Raw genomic sequence first — 17,858 nt, forward strand, 5'->3', positions numbered from 1 at the left:
GGCTTGACTGAAAAATCCTGGCATCAACCAGCTTTGATTGAATAGATTTGAGTACACAGTGAAAGTGCAAGAGAAAGTGCAGAAGTGGACAAACGTGTGTGTTCTGTGTGTGCGTGAACAGGCAAAATCATAATGTACACTTTCAGTATTTCCAAACGTTCACACAGAGACAGAGAGAGATGTGAACAGCCCACACAAGAGACTGTTTTATTTCATACCGCAATAAAAAAGTATGACTCCAGCAGTTCCTCATTTCCATATATTATAATACAGATGCAGAATTGAAAGTTTATTCCTTTAAACAGCCTAGTATTTTACAAGAAATGGATATAACTACTTGGAACTTTTCAACATGCCCTTAAAACAGGACATAAGTGGGCACAGATCCTTGGGTCCTACTTCGCCTTCATAATCATCATCCATGAACAACCGGCAGAAAACAGAAGGGGGAGAGGAAAGAAAAAAAACAAAATGGAGGGAGGTGGGAATACTTTCAATAAATAAAACACAAAAACAAAGGATATAATCTTTTTCGTCACCAGAAATCCCCCCCCCCCCCACCACTACCACCCATTATGTCCATACAGTTTAAAAAATTCCATGAGGGGGAAGATTAGAATTTTGGAATCATCCGTCTTCGTGCACTTTCAGACACGGGTAGACGAGTAAGGACTGAGCAGCCGATGGGAGATAAGAGATTGGGACAGACAACCATTTACTTCAGCCTTTGTCCTCTGGGAGGTAAGTCTGATTACGCCATTTCAACGGATTACTTTGTCCGTCAGTTGGTTGGTTGGTTGGTTCAACGTTGGATTTGTTTTCCTTGTCCCTCTTCTCTCACAAGGTTAAATATTCAAATGGTGGGGTTCGTTTTGAGATCCTTTAGAAATGGAGAGCACCCCCCCATGCCTCCAATCATGTTAGTATTTGGAATTAACTTAAAACAGAACAAAAAGTGGGTGTGGTTTTATAAAAGAAAAAAAAAGAAAAGAAAAAAAAGGAGTTTGGGATAGTTGGGGGAAATGGCAGCTGTTCAGAACGGATATAGTCAGTGTTGGTTGGCAGCAGTCCCTCATTACTCATCCACTGTCTCAATCTCACCCATGTTCAACCTATCAGACGACGCATTCACAGAAAAACCTGGAGAGGAGAGAGAACAGGGAGAGGAAATTCTGTGTGAGGTAGACATTTAGCACAAATGGATTTTGGGCTGAATCTTTACTGAATCTTCAACTTCAGAAATGTGTGCAAAACTTGATCTATGGCAGACACTATATCTATTGGGAGTTACTAAGAGATTTGTGCGAAAATAACATGGAACTACTCCACAGTGGCTCCTCGCAAAGTCAGTTTCTACCCCTCACCTAGCAGGCTGGGGTCTGCCCGGACCATCTTCTGCTTTTTCTTCTTCTTCCCTGAGGTGACGGTCTCGAAGCGTGGCTGCTGGAGGCTCGTGTGGTTGGACTGGTAGAGCGACGGAGACCCCGTCCCGCCCCACACAGAGTCCTGGGAAATGGGAGTCAAAGGACAGAGGTGAAAAGAGGGTTCCGATAACTACCCGAACTAACCTCAGTCAAAAACACTTGTTCTTTTTATTTTCTTCTGTTCTTTTCTATGTAACTTGTAATTGTCAATCTCTTTGTAACATTGGTTAGGTCTACAGTTCCCCAACTTTATCACAGCCAATGTTAAAACATTTTTGAACAAACAAACAAACCACAAAATGGCAGTCTTCACTGGCAGTCTCACCTGTTGCTGCTGCTGTTTGACCGTCTGCTGCTGCTGGTTCTGCGGGGCCTGTTTCTGTTGGTTGGCGTTCTGTTTGGCACGGCGCTCCAGGAACTGCTTGGCAAACTCCTTGGCCTCTGGAGTGTCCCCCAGGTAGGCCCGCACGTAGTCGTGCACCTCGTATGGAGAGTCCACCTCCTTCAGGAAGGACGCAAACGTGGGAACTGGAAAGAGAGAGAGGGGAGGAGGGAAGGTGAGTTTGTTGGTCAGGTCTCACGAGGTAAGCAGAAGATGCTGTGGATATTGAACTTTGATTGTTCACCTCTTGGCAAACTGGTCAGGGTTTTGAGTAAGTGTATGAGTGTGTGTGTGTGTGTGTGTGTGTGTGTGTGTGAGTATGTAGTATCCACTCACCGTCCAGGTTGTTGGCTGTGTTGAGTGTGTGTAGGGTCTGCTCACACCACTGCATGAAGCCGTCCTGCTGACTCTTATTGACCCCCTGGAACAACTTCATCAGCTTCTCCTCCTCCTCCACAACCTTCTTGTTGACCCGTGTGCTCCCAGAGTTACTACACACACACACAGTATATTGAATTCAATAAAACTAAAGAAGCAAAGTGTACTTTAAGCTTGCGCACCCTATCACTGCAATTGAACTTTGAAAGGGACAATGTTGTGAAATATTCTAGGCAGCACAGGACAGTTCTGGTTAGTCCTGTAGTGTGTAAAGCCTTTGCCTGTATCCCAGCGAGATGATCTCCAGTACCTGAGGTTGGCGTTGCCCTTGTTGTTCTTCTGAGCGTTGCCTTTCCTGGTCTGAGCGGGGGCCGGGGCAGGTGGCGGGGGCTGGGCGGCCTCCACTGCCTCGTCCCAGAAGCCCATGTTGGAGTTCTGGGTGTCCCCCCAGATACTGCTGGAGTCCGAGCCCCAGTTAGGAGCCCCCCCGCCGCTGGTGTTGACAGACCCCCACACAGAGGGGCTTAGGGCTGTGGTCTGGGAGGGAGAAGGTCAATAGAAGGGAAATGCTAAGTGGGACGCCTGGGAATGGCCTGACTGACGTCACCCCATTGAAGTTGCAATTCAAAACGGTTAGGGTAAGGTTTAAGGATTACCGGTAGGGTCAATATACTGTCAATATAAGGCCCTGTTCCAATAGTCTCAAAACGCAGCCATTCTTCCTTCATGGAGGTCAGCAAAACTTGGATCAAATTGGATAGGTGATGGTATCATAACCATACCCTTGTTTTTATCAATCTAGATGACTACTTGATTACTTGATCAGTAATTACTGTTTCAGAGGGTAAAGGGACAGGTGACGATGTATATTTCTTGTGCTCTAATAGGATCTCCATTGCCTTTGGTTGAGTTCATGAGAACGGCATTATAAACATATTATCATAACACGGCAGGGTATCCCAGGGAGTGCAGATAGGACAGATGGTCAACTAGCTAGCCCCGGGGACTCACAGCTCGGTTCTGGGCGCGGTTCTGCTGGGTGACGGTGGGGTGAGGCTGCTGCGGCTGCTGCTGGCCCTGGTCCTTCTTCTGCTTCATCTGCTGGGCCTCCTCCCTCTGGATCTCCAGCAGGGACTTGGTGGCAGCCGGCTGCTTGGCCACGCTGCCCCAGCCAGAGAGCTTGGCCTGGGGCTGCTGGGCCTGCTGCAGGGCCTGCTGTTGCTGGAGCTTCAGGAGGTCCTGCTGCTGACGCCGCTGCTGTGGGGAGGGAGGGAGAGAGAGAGAGAGAGTTCAGAGCCGCAAAATAGATTTGTGGACAGAAAACATGATAGCTCTGAAGAACCTTTCCATCTCAGTAGAGCATCATCATCATCATCATCCAGATGTGTTGCATCCAGATAGGTACTACAGCACATGTTGCTGGTAGGTGTGATATCCGGCTCTTACCTCCTCCTGTGCTTGTCGTTCCCTCTCCTCCTCCAGTTTCTGGATCTCGGCGAGCGACAGTGCATTCTGGGACTGGGAGATGGCCGCTGCAGTGGCCGACTGCTGGCCCCACTTTGAGGATGACGGGAGCTGTGTGTGTGTGTGTGTGTGTGGGGGGGGGGGTCATGAAAAAAATACATGACGATATACACAATAGGTGCATCCAACACTTCATATTTCACAGAACTTGTAGTGCAGGAACTTGATTCCAATGTCTAATCCCGATCTGCATGAATCCATAAGGACGGACAAGATTCTTGGTGAAAACCCTGACTAGACTATCAAGCCTTTGAAATTGAGCACAAGCCCCAGGGTAATATAGGTAACATTTCAAATCCACCAAAAACAAAACAGAAGGCAACATTAGCGGTATGCTACCTACCTTCATCTGTGCTAGTTGTTGCTGCTGCTGCTGCTGCTGTAGCCGGCGGAGGGCCTCCTGCTGCTGCTGCCTCTGTCTCTGCTGCTCCTGCTGCCGCTGCGCCTCCTGATCCCGCCTCTTCTGCTCCTCCTGCTGCTGCTGCGCGAGCGCCGCGGCCGCTACCGCCTCCTCCGCCGCCCGCTTCTCCTCCTCGCGCCTCCTCAGGACCTCCAGCTCCTCCTGCTTCCGCCGCTCCTCCTCCTGGGGGGGAAGAAGAGTCAGCACCAAGAGGACGACACGGCACCCCCTCCCAAACCGTTGTTTGACCAGAATCTTAAAGGAATGTTTCCAACATCTTGTGGAATCAATGCCACAAAGAATTGAGGCTGTTTTGAGAGCAAAGGGAGGCCTTACCCAGTATTAGTATAGTGTTCCTAATAAAGTGTTCGGTGAGTGTATATGCATACAACACATATCAACTCATCTTTTAACCATGTTCATGAGAAGATCACAATCATATAAGCTAACTTACAACTAAAAAGTAAAAATCTGTTGCTGTCTGGTGTGTGGAGGCACACGCAATGCCGCCTTGGGGATAAGCTTTGTTGATCATATGACAGGTCAGATGATCAAGAATTTCTCAGGTCCTTAACTACGACCCATCCAGTCAAATTCTCTAATGATCCACCCAACAAATAAAACAAATGTTTTATCTTGCCTCAATCGATGACAGAGATCGTACGCAGGTGATCCCTGTAGTGCAGTTATTATTATTAGCATTATAGGAATTGTCATAAAACTCAGTCACCATGAATCAATAAACAATAAATTCTAATAAACAACCATCTTAAGACCATGATATCAGTGTGGACTATGCTGCCCCTTCTGGAGCCTGCCTTCTGAAGCTCACCTGTTTGCGGAGGATCTCTTCCCTTTGCTTCCTCTCCTCCTCCTCCCTCCTTCTCTCCTCCAGTCTGCGGAGGGCCTCCTCCTGTGCCAACCTCTCCTCCTCCTCCTTCTGCCGGCGCTGAGCCTCCTCCTGCTCCCGCAACCTCCTCAGCGCCTCCTCCTGGGGGACAAGGGGTACTGCGTTACACTCATAGGTGTCAAGGAAGTACAGAGTACTGATCACGTGTGACACACTGGGCTAAATCTCTGGTTTCCTGCTTCGACCGCATTAGCCTACTAAGCTAAAGGCCACGTCACGCGACCATGGTCTCTACACGCTACGGTGTCCCTTCTGAACTCGTAGCTTCTATCTGAGTTCTACACCTGCAACAGCGAGGATCACCATAGGAATGACGCGTTAGAACTCCATGTCGGCCATCTTGGGTGTACGAGCCACAGTGCCCTGGTCTGTTGGATGTCCACTCTACTGGCTCTGTTTCCACGGGTTTCACACATCTCATCGCTCCCTCACCTGTTTGTGTCGTGCCAGCTGTTCTTCTTCTAGCCGCTTGCGTTCCTCCTCCTGCCGAGCCCGCAGGGCCTCCTCCAGCCGCTTCCTCTCGTCCTCCTCCCTCTTGGCCCTCAGCTCCGCCTCGCGTCTCTCCAGCTCCAGCTGAGACAGGAAGGGATCGGGAGACAACTAAATCGAGTAAACCACACTCACAGTATTACTGTTCATAGTCCGCATAGTTCCCCCCCCAAAAAGGAGGGAAAAAAGGCTCAAGCAGACATTTAGTGGTCTGCCAGACACACAATAAATCAGAGTTCTAGACAAAATGACTCTCAATGGAGTATGTATGTATTGTATCCTATATGTACAGTGTGTAATGTACCATGTTTATTTTGTATACAGCAATACTGTGGGTCTAAGACAATTGTCCCTTTTGGGACCTTAGAGTTTATCCTACCCTAATCTCTAATCTGTAACAGTGTGTGTTAGTGTGAACAGTATCATCAGTCCAACCTTTGTTTCTTTTTTATATGTCAAGACAAGTTTTAGACTGTACTTGCCTTATCTAAACTGGTTCATGTTTGTGTGAAGCGCATTGCATTTATGTGGGAAATGTGCTGCACAAATGATGTCTGATTGATTGTTTGGTGTTGTCCTCCTACCTTGGCAGCCTTGGCCTTCTCCAGCTGTTGCATCTGCTCGATGGTGGGAGCCTGGGCCATGGAGTCTATGGGCAGGTCCCACACACTGCTGCCCTCCCATGCTGTAGGCACTGATAACACACACACACACACACACGCTTTCATTTCAAGTCTTTCATAGCATAATGTCTTTTAAATTATTTAAATTCTACACTTTAATACCGTCAACATTATAATTGTATGAATTCAGGTGAGTGAGTGGTAGGTTCAGACTTACTGCTGGGTGCAGCTTGCTGGATGTTGGTTGTGGCCTGAGAGGACGGGTTCTGCATTTCCCACACAGAACCTGAGTCTGGTACAGACATGGTGCGCGTGACGGGAGGTAAGTGACTCTCAGATGTTCTACAAAATAAAAATAAAAACATGGAAAAAGAAGAAAATACATGAGCTAATAACCAACCAGCTTACAATGAGAAGAATTGCAGTCAAAAGAGAGAGAGAGTGTGTGTGTTTGTTTGTTTGTCTGACTTCATCTTGAGCATCTGGTATTGCTGTAGGAGGTTTGTGTATGTGTGTGACACTGACCTCATCTTGAGGGCCTGGTATTGCTGTAGGAGGTTTGTGTGTGTGTGTGTGTGTGTGTGTGTGTGTGTGTGTATGTGACACTGACCTCATCTTGAGGGCCTGGTATTGCTGTAAGAGGTTTGTGTGTGTGTGTAACACTGACCTCATCTTGAGGGCCTGGTATTGCTGTAGGAGGTTTGTGTGTGTGTGTGTGTGTGTATGTGTATATGTGACACTGACCTCATCTTGAGGGCCTGGTATTGCTGTAGGAGCAGGTTGATCTGCTGCTGCTGTTGCTGCTGCTGCTGATGTGGAGCTGAGCTGAGAGCTGCAGCCTTCTGCTGGGCCATGGCCTGCGCATACTGCTGCCTGAGAGGGGAGGGGAGGAGAGGAGAGGGGGAGGAGAGGAGAGGAGAGGAGAGAGGAGAGGAGAGGAGAGGGAGAAGAATGGTTTGGTGATCTGTAGTTATGGCAAAAGCCTGTAATGTCAATATTGTTGAAACAAATGCTACAGCCGTGTCTGGTGCGGTGTTGCAGTAGTGGACGCACGCACGCACTCGCAGACACACACACACACACACACGCTGACAGTGGGCCTACCTGAGGAGGTACTGGTACTGAAGCTGCTGTAACTGGTAGAGGTTGAGGGCAGTGAGCTCCTGCTGCCTCTTCAGCCTCTCCTGATCCCCATCACCCTGCACGCACACACGCGCACACACAACATCATTCATTACATCTCAGAGGAACCTACAGCCACATACAAACTCAGAAGATAGGAAAATCCAGACGGGAAGAACAGCCTCCAAACACCACATAAAACACTTGGCACTCTCGGTGGTGAGTGTGTTCAGGAACTCTTTGGCAGTTGGTGGGTTAGCTGTGCGTTACCTGTAAGGGTGGAGGTGCGGGGCCGGGGGCGAAGGGGACCCTCCCCCACATCTTGATGATCTCCCCTAGGGGCTGGAAGACCTCGTCACAGCCCCTCTTCACTAGGAGAGTCATGGTGAAGTAGCCAGCCTGGAACCACTCCGTCATCTCCGGGTTACTGAACGGCCCTGGAGGAGAGAGATGGGAGTTGGGGGGGGGGGGGTCAGAATTGAGGGGAAGGTTACTACAACAACGATCCTCACACTCCTGGTCCTGGAGAGCCGCATGACTACAGGCTTTTGCTCCAGCTCAGCATTGACACACCTGATTCAGCGAATCAAGGTTTTAAAGATCGGGATATTATGTCAAAATCAGGCGAGATGGCACTAGGCCAGGACAAAAACCTGGAGTGGAGTTTTGCGCAATAATACAAAGTATGTCAATCTGCAAAACTGCCCCCCTCACCCCGTCTCACCCTGTTTCTCCCTGCCCCCTCTAGTCTTACCCTGTATCTCCCCCTGAGGGTCTTTGTAGAACCATTTGAGAGCAGCCTCGTGTGTGAGGGCCAGGCCGGTGGGCTTGGGTCTCTCTGAGCTCTTGGCTGCCAGCCTGTCGTCATCCACACCGCCGTCCTGCAGATACGCCACCATCTTCTCTGCCTCCTGAGGGAGGGGTGGAGGGGTTAGAGAGAGAGAGAGAGAGAGAGAGAGAGAGAGAGAGTGTTAGCATACCTATAGAAATAGAATAAGTAGAATGAAAATCCCAGCCATCTTTTGGTGTACCATCTGGAAGTTTTAACGACAGCGGTATAGTAACTTAGCTAAAGTGAACAATCACTATGTAGCTAGAAACTGATTTTTAAAAATAAATCTTCTAACCTACGCATTTTTTCCATCTCGGTTTCTAGGATGATGGGGAACGTGAAATCCATTTTTAATTCTTGTACAGAAGGAGCAAATTTAGCAGCCAGATATTACCATTTTCAAGTCTGTGTTGTAGCGCTTGTTTACACTTTACCAGTGTATTGCCAACCAACTCAACTGACATTGGAATGTTCAGTCAAATGATGCTCCCAAGTGACTATGGTGCTGCCTCTCTGTTCTATACGTGCACAACGGTTACCATGGCAATTACGTATTACAATTCCATGTCTCCATCTTTTGGTGTACTAGCCAATTGACCATAGGGCGAGACGGCAATTCTTTCTGATGCGGGAACTTGAGTCAAGATTGGGGAACTCATTGGGACATTTTCTTTGCAACCTGGTCCAAGTACCCTGAAGTCAAACATTAGAGACGTTTTAGTGATGTTTCAAAAACACTTTTTTAAATTGTCACGGGATACTTTAATTCCCGTACGAATTTTGTGCTTGATATATTTACGTGTGATCTTCGCCCATCAACTGCATCACACAAAAGTTTCTTCAACATCAACCGGCTGATGCTAGCCGGCTAGTAGTGCTACCAGTCTATCGTAATGGCTGTTAGCATGTTGGGTAGCAGTTTGCCGATGGTGTACAATTATTTCATTTAAATACGTTCTTAGCGACACCCAGAACAACATAGCAGGCTAATGATGAAACAGCAATAGTGTCAGGTTTAGGTGAGGATGAGTCTGGGGTACTTTGTGTGACACTGGGTGTCAATGGCAAGACCCTGCAGCTTTCCCCAAGGTGAGGGGCGTGGTCTTATGGATTCCCATTTGTTACGTATAACCGTCTCACCCTATGGCGGTTCTACTCATTATTTTTCTATGAGCATAACTTTATTGAACAAGTGTGCATAGTAAGCCTCGTGGAAGTACACATCACAAACACTGCCATCTCAGAATATCCCTGAGAGCAAGATGGTAGAAGAGAGACATCTTAAAGACAAAGAAAAAAAAAAGAAAAAAAGTTCTACATTTGTGGCCACAATTACTTCAAATGAAATGGAAGTTACTTTGAAGTGATTTGTCCACAAATGTAGATTTTTTTCTTCTTTCCCCAATCGCTCACTAATTGTTTTTTGTTTGCTAGCAGTGGCTAAAGTTAGCTGAAGTTAGTAGTGTCTTTTTAAACAACTCTGAACCATGGATTACAGTTTCTCCTGGCCCAAAGACTACTTTCAAGTTAAGAAACCATCTGGCTATAAGTTGAAACAAACCTACAAAATGTATTTTTCAATCCATAGACTAGACATCCTTGCCCTTGAGTAAAAGACAAAAGATGCTGAACACACAGTTGCAAATTTCATGCCCTGAAACATACTCCAAAGCCTGCTTGGCCAGCCTTGTTTCCCAGGCAACTTTTACCTGCTCAAAGTGCTTTAGTCCCTCATCTTCATCCGCGTCGTGTGGTGGCATGGCGCTGGGCCTGCCGATGGGGGCCATGAGGCCTGTGCTGAAGGGCAGATGGGCAGGCAGAGGGGTGGGCATGGCCATGGGCACGGGCACCTCCAGGGGCTTCTGCTGCTGCGGCATGGTGGGCGACGGGGCAGAGACAACTGGGCAACAAGGGGAGCAAGGACCAGGCGGAGGTTTAGAGACAACATTCGCAGGTGACAGAAGGATGGACATCAAGCTGGATACAAACCTCCATCAAATCTGCTACGCATTTTCTCAGGTAAAAGGACCAATTCAAGGACTCAAAGAAGTTTTACGCTAAACTCAAGTGATTCTGCCTTAGTACTGTAGACATTTAGCCATCAGACAGCTCTGCATCAGTCTTCCACCAAGGCAATTAAATGACAAACTCTAGGGCCATTTCTATTATTGACCAGTTGACTGTTCACCCCTCCTCGTGTTCTGACCCCACCTGTGAGAGTAGCAGCGTGAGTGTGGGAGTTTGGGAGAGAGTGGGACTCCAGCATGCTGTTGGACAGGGGGACGTGCAGGGGGGCTTTGCTGGGCTCTGGTCGCAGCAGCTCCGGGGCGGGGGGTCTCTCTGTCCTCTCCACAGGTCTCTCGGGCTCCTTGGCTCTGTCAGGCTGACTGGGGGGCTGGGACTTGGGGGGCGAGGGGGCTGGGGGAGCCTCCTCTTCCCTTCTCCCCATGTCTGGAAAAGCAAGGCAAGAGACATGCACATCTTATTGTTTGAAAGAGGAAATACAGCTAAATTAATTCTCTTCATTTCATACCCAGAGGTATGAGAATTGACAGACACTGGGACACTCACCCTTCTCTCTCTTGGCTTCCGCGTCTGTCTCTTTGGTCTCCCTGATCTCTCCATTCTCCTCCTCCAGCCCCTCCTCGCACTCCTCCAGAGGTCTGAAGTCCAGCTCGGCCTCCTCCAGGATGGGCTCCTTGGGAGCTTTCTGTGGGGGGAGGTGGATATGGAAGTTATATGGAGGTTCAATGGACAGATGGATATTTTTGATTATGTTGTCAATGCTGGCCTATGCTTAAGGGGGTAAGTAAGGCCTAGGTAAGTAAGTAAGTCTGTACATTACACCATTCTCATCAGTTCAGATGGAAGTTCTAGTCATACAGTAACGGGGAGGTAGTCCATGTCTGCCAGTCTTGTGTATCGTGTGATGCCTGTCTGCCTTGTACTGAATGACTGCAACCTAACAGGCCATTGGGAAAGAATACAGATTCATAGTGTACCCTGTAAGTCCTTCCCACCTTGAGGGAGAGGAAGGCTCCGGACGAGTCGAAGGTGCCCGTCTCCTCCTCGGCGTCCTCCAGACACCACTCGGGCAGGCTGTCCCTCTCGTCCTCCAGGCTGCCGCTGCCCGACCTCGGCCGCCTGTAGCCGCGCTCATCCTCCCTCGCGTCGAACGGGAAGCGCCGCCTCTGCTGCTCGGGGTGTTCCCGCCACCCTGCCGAGCGTGGGCCGTCTGGGGGAGGGGGAGGAGAGGGGGACCGTTAGGTTGGTGCGAATATTTTCCGGTTTGTCTCGCACACACGCACACGCACACGCACACACACACACACACAGAGAGAGAGAGAGAGAGAGAGACGAGGCGCAACAGGACAACGTTGGTGGCAGCAGTGTGGGATCACTACAGGGCACACCTGGACTCGGGGGGCACCACCGGTCGCTGTCCCGACGCGGGCCGCCCGCCAGGCGCCACCCCCCCTCATCGTCCTCACCGTTCTCCCCGTCAGCGACAGCTCTGCGCCAGTTTTCGCTCTCTGAGCGCGTGAAGTCGTTCTTCCTCGGCGGGCCTGTCCCCACCTCCTCGTAGTTAGCCCGGACTGCAGGGTGCAGAAGGGAAGAGGAGGTGGTGAGACACGGCTTCCCCAACCATTGCTGAACATGGGACCGGCCTTTCCCAACTAACTCTAACTGTCACACATCCCCCCCCCCCCCGCACGTCTGATTTCTACCATCTTAAAATGTTTCCGAATCAATGTCTAATTTCTTACAAAACCATCAAGCATCGAGATAAGCAAGCTGCACCTTTCCTCCAGTTGTAGAGACAGTTCACTTCCTCTCAGCAAAAATAAATGTAATGTGTGTATGAGTGTTGGGGCTTGAGGGACAAACTTACTGTGATTCAGCTGGAAGTGGGCAGGGGCAACTTCAGCTACATCACCAGGAGAGAGAAGAGAGAGAGAGAGAGAGAGAGAGATGAATGATTACATTATCCATTTAGGTATCTGCCAATACCGTTATAGGGATTCTGAGTATATGACTAAGTTGATTATTTGATTAGCAAGCTCAAATCATCACAAACCTGGGTCTTTTCGACCTGGCTTTTCAAACCTTCGGTCTCCCCTAGTGGAAAAAATAGACTCTGATGAAATGATGAATCTGAACAAACAAATAATCATACATATGAATTGGTGAAATCAACAGCATTTCAATAGTTCATAAATCCAATATTTATTTAGAACAAACCAGGAGGACAAAACAACTACAATGTTCTTAATCCCAATTTGAGATGCACAGTCGCAACTGAAACTTGAGTAAATCATGCACCGGTGTAAAGCAATGAAAATTCCAATTGTATGCACATGTCCCAAGCTAGGGTTCAGTCCATTACAACTGATATCCCAAGCCCAAATTATGAGCCAGTAATAGTGCTTATCTTAGTGACAAATCTTTACTGCCTGACCTTTTCACAGCAGTCAAACTAATACAAAATGTCTCACGTCTATGACAGAGACAACAAGCATTTACATGTTATATCTACAATGCTAACAATGCTAAATAATCCCAACTTTCAGAACCATGACCCTCTCAACGCGTGTTGACGTACCTCTCCTCCCAGCTTTGGGAGCGGTGCATCTCCCTCCCTCCACGGCCAAAGCCTCCGTCCACATCGTCAAAACTTCTTTGGTAAAACCCTCCATCTCCTCTACCCCGACCTTCAAGTAAACGCATACACACACAACGTAATGAGTGAACAGCAGAAACCTTGTGTAGCAAGCTGGTCAATATTAAAGTAACCAGCTGCCACAGCTTCTGCTGAGAGGGCATTATATATACACATACACACAACAGGGTGCGAGTGTTGCACCCTGTTCTGTCCATTTGGCAGGAGATTATTGAGATTCTTAGGGTGCATCTCAATAGCCTACAGCAGCTTCCTCTCCTTATCTGCTTTCCTTAAAGGACACTGACATGTCATCAGACAGTGGATGTCAACTCTTAAGTGCATCCAACCGCCATATTGCTTTCACCCAGACTGTGTTTCCAGATAAGCATAGATGAAAAGGAGGCAAGGAGATAAACTCGCATGGACCATTATGATACAAATGGAGGCAATAGTGCTCTCACCTCGCCCCCGTGAGGTACTTCGACCTCTTGGTGCCCCTGCCACCGGACCCCCTCCTCTTCCCGTCAGCCGAAGCACAGCTGCACTGTTTACAGACATGGAGAAATTTCTCTGCAGGGAGAGGGTGAGAAAAAGAGAGTGCTTGAAAAAACACAAGTCTATGACCATCGACCGTCTGTATTTGTTTACAAACAAATGTCTGTGAGCTATGAGAAAGGGGCTTTACATCATTTTTGCATATTCATAGCTTTGCCTTGTACACTCACCGAACACTTTATTAGGAACACCTGTACACCTCCTCAAGGTGGAGGTGGTGTAATGGTGTGGGGAATGTTTTCTTGGCACACTTTGGGCCTGTTAATACCAATCAATCATCGCTTGAATGCCACAGCCTATTTGAGTATTGTTGCTGACCATGTGCATCCCTTCATGGCCACAATTTACCAATCTTCGAATGGCTACTCCCAGCATGATAATGCACCATGTCACAAAGCAAAAGTCGTCTTAAACTGGTTTCATGAACATGACAATGAGTTCAGTGTTCTTCAGTGGCCTTCCCAGTCACCGGATCTGAATCCAATAGCACACCTTTGGGATGTGGTAGAACGGGAAATTCACAGCTTGAAAGATCTGCAGGAATTGCGTGATGCAATCATGTCATCATGGACCAGAATCTCAAAGGAATGTTTCCAACATCTTGTGGAATCAATGCCACAAAGAATCGAGGCTGTTTTGAGAGCAAAGGGAGGCCCTGCCCAGTATTAGTATAGTGTTCCTAATCAAGTGCGTAGTGAGTGTATATTTACAGTGAAAGTACACACCTGTTCTTCCTCTGTAAAAGCTTCAAGTGCCAGTGGTGGCAGGGGCTCCTCTTGTAAAATGGGCAGAAATTCCTTGTCATGTAGTTCTAGAGGAATCTGAAAGATATGAGCGCATGAAACCAATACCACCAGACACTACAACCACATACTGTAATATGTGAAAAGCTCTGAAACTGTGTCAATGACTAAGTAAATGTATTATATAACCCATTAGGGACTTCATGCAATAGCAGTGGCGTCACTTGCGTGTCAATCATCTACAGCATCTTCATGTCCCCCACAAAACACAGCAGAGTGGTTCTCCCTCACCTTGTTATCCTTGACATAAAGTGCTAACATTTCTTCTCTCCCGTAGCGGTAGTCTGCAAGTTTATACTTTGGCAATGCAGGCGAGAGGGGTGGCGAGGCAACAATGCTGCTGCTGCCACCACCACCCCCACTCCCACTCCCAATCCCACCCCCAGACAGGGCCCGGAGCCTGGGGAAAAGCAGAGAGCAGAAAGAGGAGGAGAAAGGAGTGAAATTCTGGAGGACAGCTGGCAAGACTCAACATGGATGAGGCACAGCTTTAGGCCTACTGGGTGTCAATGGAAAACCAGTTGAACTACCCAAACCATTAATCAATTATGAATTCATGTGAACATGGAACTGTTTACTCACCATTCTGGTCCGAAGTTAAGCGTCTGAGTTTCTGCCATTCTTCCTAGAACTTCTTTGGGGAGGAACAAGGCAATATGATTAAGACAGTGAAAAACCCCACAACAATACAAAACATACAACACACAATTTGTGGTTGAGACATGAGTGACCTTGAAACTCGTTTTTACGAGCAAAACGAATGACATTCAAGTTGTATTAATCAAGTCATTTGATCAAAAGAGGCATACAGGCAATGTGCCTTGCCATACAGCAGTGCTAAATCATATTAATATCTCTCCATTTCACCGATTAAACAATATTTGAATTAAGAAAATCAATACATGACAAAGTTCTGATATATTCTGCAACATCTCAATCAAACATCTCATACTAATCTCATCTAGGCTACTCTGTGATTGAGTTTGACAGAAAATTGTCTGAGTTGTTGGCATTACAGCTCATTCCAAAGGATAGTCTGTGAGTGAGAGATGGGGCTATCTGGTTACAATTTCAATCCACCGTGGCTATTTTAGGAAGTTTCCCAGTTTGGGAAGAGGCTTCTGAGACACCTGTAATTGACAACAGTGTTTCGCTCAAATTAGCAGCCTTTTAAATGTTAACTGTAGCTCAAACCTGCCCCATGTTGTAGCTAAATGCATTGTTGAAGTGGATGTTTTTAGAATTTAAAACAGGCACACACGTGGACGTATGGGCGTCGGATTAGTCTAATTCCTGTAGAGACTACTGCTTCAATCTAGACACACAAACAGAACGCATCCATGTGTTAACAGCAGTATTGATTTGCTGTTGTAAACCACGTGTAAATTAAGTTGGGCAATCAAACCAATCGTCATTCGAATATAATATATTTGTTATGAAACATCGGGCTAGCTAAAATGAATACGAAATAATGATACGAAAAAAAAAAAAAGAAAAAAAAAAACTTACCCTATTCTTAGAACTGACATTATGAAGAATCTTACAAATAAATGGTTAAAAATGGACTACATTTAGAAGTGCCAAGTCAAAGTCATCTAAGCCAAGTCAAAAAGAAGAGCACTAGTGGGCAACGTGTCACGATACATCAAGCTAAATACTTCAGTAAAGTAGGTAAAAAGGCCAACTTCCTTGCTCCCTAACGAACATGCACAACATGGGGACATTAATATAATTCCATAAGATATATAAATAGGTCGAATTTGGCGAAATCAAAGCTAGGCAGCTCGGTTATAACTCTCCCCACTAGCTAGTAGGTGATACACCATGGCACCTTTACTTATTGCATAAGTTGGTTAACCACCCGTCATATCTATTCTAACGTTAGCTTCCCCCATAGGGCTGGACATAGCTAATTAGCCATCTTGCTGATCCGAGAGACTGACATGCACACTCACCATGATGTGGTCAGAATCAGATGACAAACGTTCGCTACGTGGATAGCTTACCTAGCTATACCCAGATATAACTAGTTACAGCTTTCACGATAAATACAGACGTTTTCTCTAACATGTTATGCCCTGACATGACAAGGGCCAGGTGGTAACAAATGAAACGTTCTTGGCACAGCTCAGTCAAAACCTGTCTAGCTCGGCAAAGTTAACAGCCATAGCTAAGGTTAGATACGATAACGAGCCCAACAGGTAGTTAAACAACATGACAGCTAATAAATATACTTGCAGTAACTGAATGTTGCATCTGTATTTAGCTTCCGTCACGACACGCTGTTTCACAGTGTATAATTAGCAAGCGAGTAGCTATCGTGACAGCTAGCTAAGGACGGCTAGCTGACTGGTCTGCTAGCGAGCTAACTTCTTTTAACAAAGCTGCAAACTAACCACGATCTATCATTGACTACGTGTCATTTCAGTGGCAGTATCAAATGTCTCAAAAGGTAGACATCAATCACAATATCACGTTGTCATAAAACCAGACAAAACTACACCGAACTGACACGAGTTAATCCTTAACCCCCAACCCTCCGCGTGCGGCCCACGAGCCTACCGCCACAACAGGTTCTAGTTGAAATGCCTCCCACTTCTCTGTGCTCCAATGCGGGGGCCCCAGATACGTGAGGCCGGAGCCACTAGGCCAAGCAAACATGCTGCTATAACAACTGACCTAAGCACATTGAATTCGCAAAAACGGGACTCTATCGAATAGTGAATGCCTATAACGATGGTTTAGGTTTATTTTAGAGCAAAACGGTGTCCCTAAACTTCGCTGTCTTACCTCTGCTTTTACTGACAGCACAGGGTTTGTATTCGAGTTGTGTGGGCTCTCTCTCCGTTTTCCACAAGATGGCTGAGAATGAGTCACATGACAACACATATCCCGATAAAGACCCGTATGCCAAGACAAGATTTGCTGACAAGCATATTTTTCTGGAGTACAAACGGGACTAAAATTAACTGTACCAACAGTTACCAAATTAGTTTATGTAATTTTGACCAATTACAAAACATACTGTTATAATCATCAATTCGAAGCTGATTACATGTGATTTGCTGCATCATTATGACAGTAGGCCTATGACTTGATGGAATATGGAGTAGAAACTCCTTAAGCAACAGATTATTACAACCACATTACACTAAGGAGCGCTATAGGAGATCTTTTCTGCCTGCAGCAATAAGTGTACAACTCCTCCGGCTGGCTCGATCAGGGTGAACAGAGTCAGGCTGGGGGATGTTATGAATGTTGTTATGAAAGACTTATTGTCTTTCATATTCGGGCATTATGAAACCGTTTTAGATTAAGGGCTATAGAAATCAATGTGAATCGAACCCTCCTATGTACTATTGTTTATGGCAAACTCCCACCACACACCAGACCTGTTATTTGACTAAAATACACATTCATCCTCTCTTTTATTGCCCTCTGTGACCTGTGTGTGTGTGTGTGTGCGTGCGTGTGTGTGTGTGTGTGCGTGTGTGTGTGTGTATTTGAATGTGAAAGAAAGAGAGAGAGACGGCTTTCTATTTCACTATTGGTCTGTAATGTTTGGGTTTTACTTGAATAGTGCTTTAATTATCCATGACCATTGGTTGTGTCATGTTAACATGTAGGCTACTGGTGTTTATTTATTGTTTTCCTATTTTCACTTTTCTTCTATTGTACGATTGATTCTTTGATTTTTATGTACAGCACTTTGAGCTGCAGTCTCTGTACGAAAATGTGCTTTATAAATAAATG

At 46.8% G+C, this 17,858-nt stretch overlaps 1 protein-coding gene across 13 annotated transcripts; it reads right to left on the bottom strand.

The window, feature by feature from the left end:
- Nucleotides 1-176: 176 nt before the first annotated feature.
- On the bottom strand, nucleotides 177-16,912 carry gigyf2 (GRB10 interacting GYF protein 2). 13 transcript variants are annotated; one of them, XM_083690189.1, is made up of 29 exons: nucleotides 16,896-16,912; nucleotides 14,688-14,739; nucleotides 14,337-14,505; nucleotides 14,028-14,123; nucleotides 13,209-13,317; nucleotides 12,688-12,796; nucleotides 12,163-12,203; nucleotides 11,977-12,012; nucleotides 11,576-11,680; nucleotides 11,105-11,319; nucleotides 10,656-10,794; nucleotides 10,296-10,535; nucleotides 9,794-9,984; nucleotides 8,007-8,163; nucleotides 7,523-7,689; nucleotides 7,235-7,329; nucleotides 6,875-7,003; nucleotides 6,348-6,472; nucleotides 6,092-6,201; nucleotides 5,451-5,618; nucleotides 4,941-5,099; nucleotides 4,052-4,291; nucleotides 3,631-3,759; nucleotides 3,196-3,441; nucleotides 2,495-2,721; nucleotides 2,143-2,297; nucleotides 1,750-1,952; nucleotides 1,365-1,506; nucleotides 177-1,140 (listed from the first exon to the last, which is right to left on the bottom strand). In XM_083690189.1, exons 2-29 carry the CDS (start codon nucleotides 14,723-14,725, stop codon nucleotides 1,076-1,078), a joined length of 4,005 nt encoding a protein of 1,334 aa, XP_083546315.1. In that variant the 5' UTR covers nucleotides 14,726-14,739; nucleotides 16,896-16,912; the 3' UTR covers nucleotides 177-1,075. The 13 variants fall into 13 exon arrangements, with proteins under 13 accessions (XP_083546315.1, XP_083546306.1, XP_083546312.1 ...); XM_083690180.1 differs by having other exon boundaries at nucleotides 5,451-5,591; nucleotides 11,498-11,680; XM_083690186.1 differs by having other exon boundaries at nucleotides 11,498-11,680.
- Nucleotides 16,913-17,858: the final 946 nt, after the last annotated feature.

The sequence above is a fragment of the Argentina silus genome, assembly GCF_951799395.1.
Source record: "Argentina silus genome assembly, chromosome: 18".
Classification (NCBI taxonomy): Eukaryota; Metazoa; Chordata; class Actinopteri; order Argentiniformes; family Argentinidae; genus Argentina; species Argentina silus.

Coding starts and splice junctions, on each gene's coding strand:
- gigyf2 (XM_083690178.1), bottom strand. CDS start 14,725: ATGGCAGAAACTCAGACGCTTAACTTCGGACCAGAATG. Junction 12,797..13,208: donor AAGTACCTCACGGGGGCGAG/GTGAGAGCACTA, acceptor GTTTACTTGAAG/GTCGGGGTAGAGGAGATGGA. Junction 12,013..12,162: donor GCCAGGTCGAAAAGACCCAG/GTTTGTGATGAT, acceptor CTGGTGATGTAG/CTGAAGTTGCCCCTGCCCAC.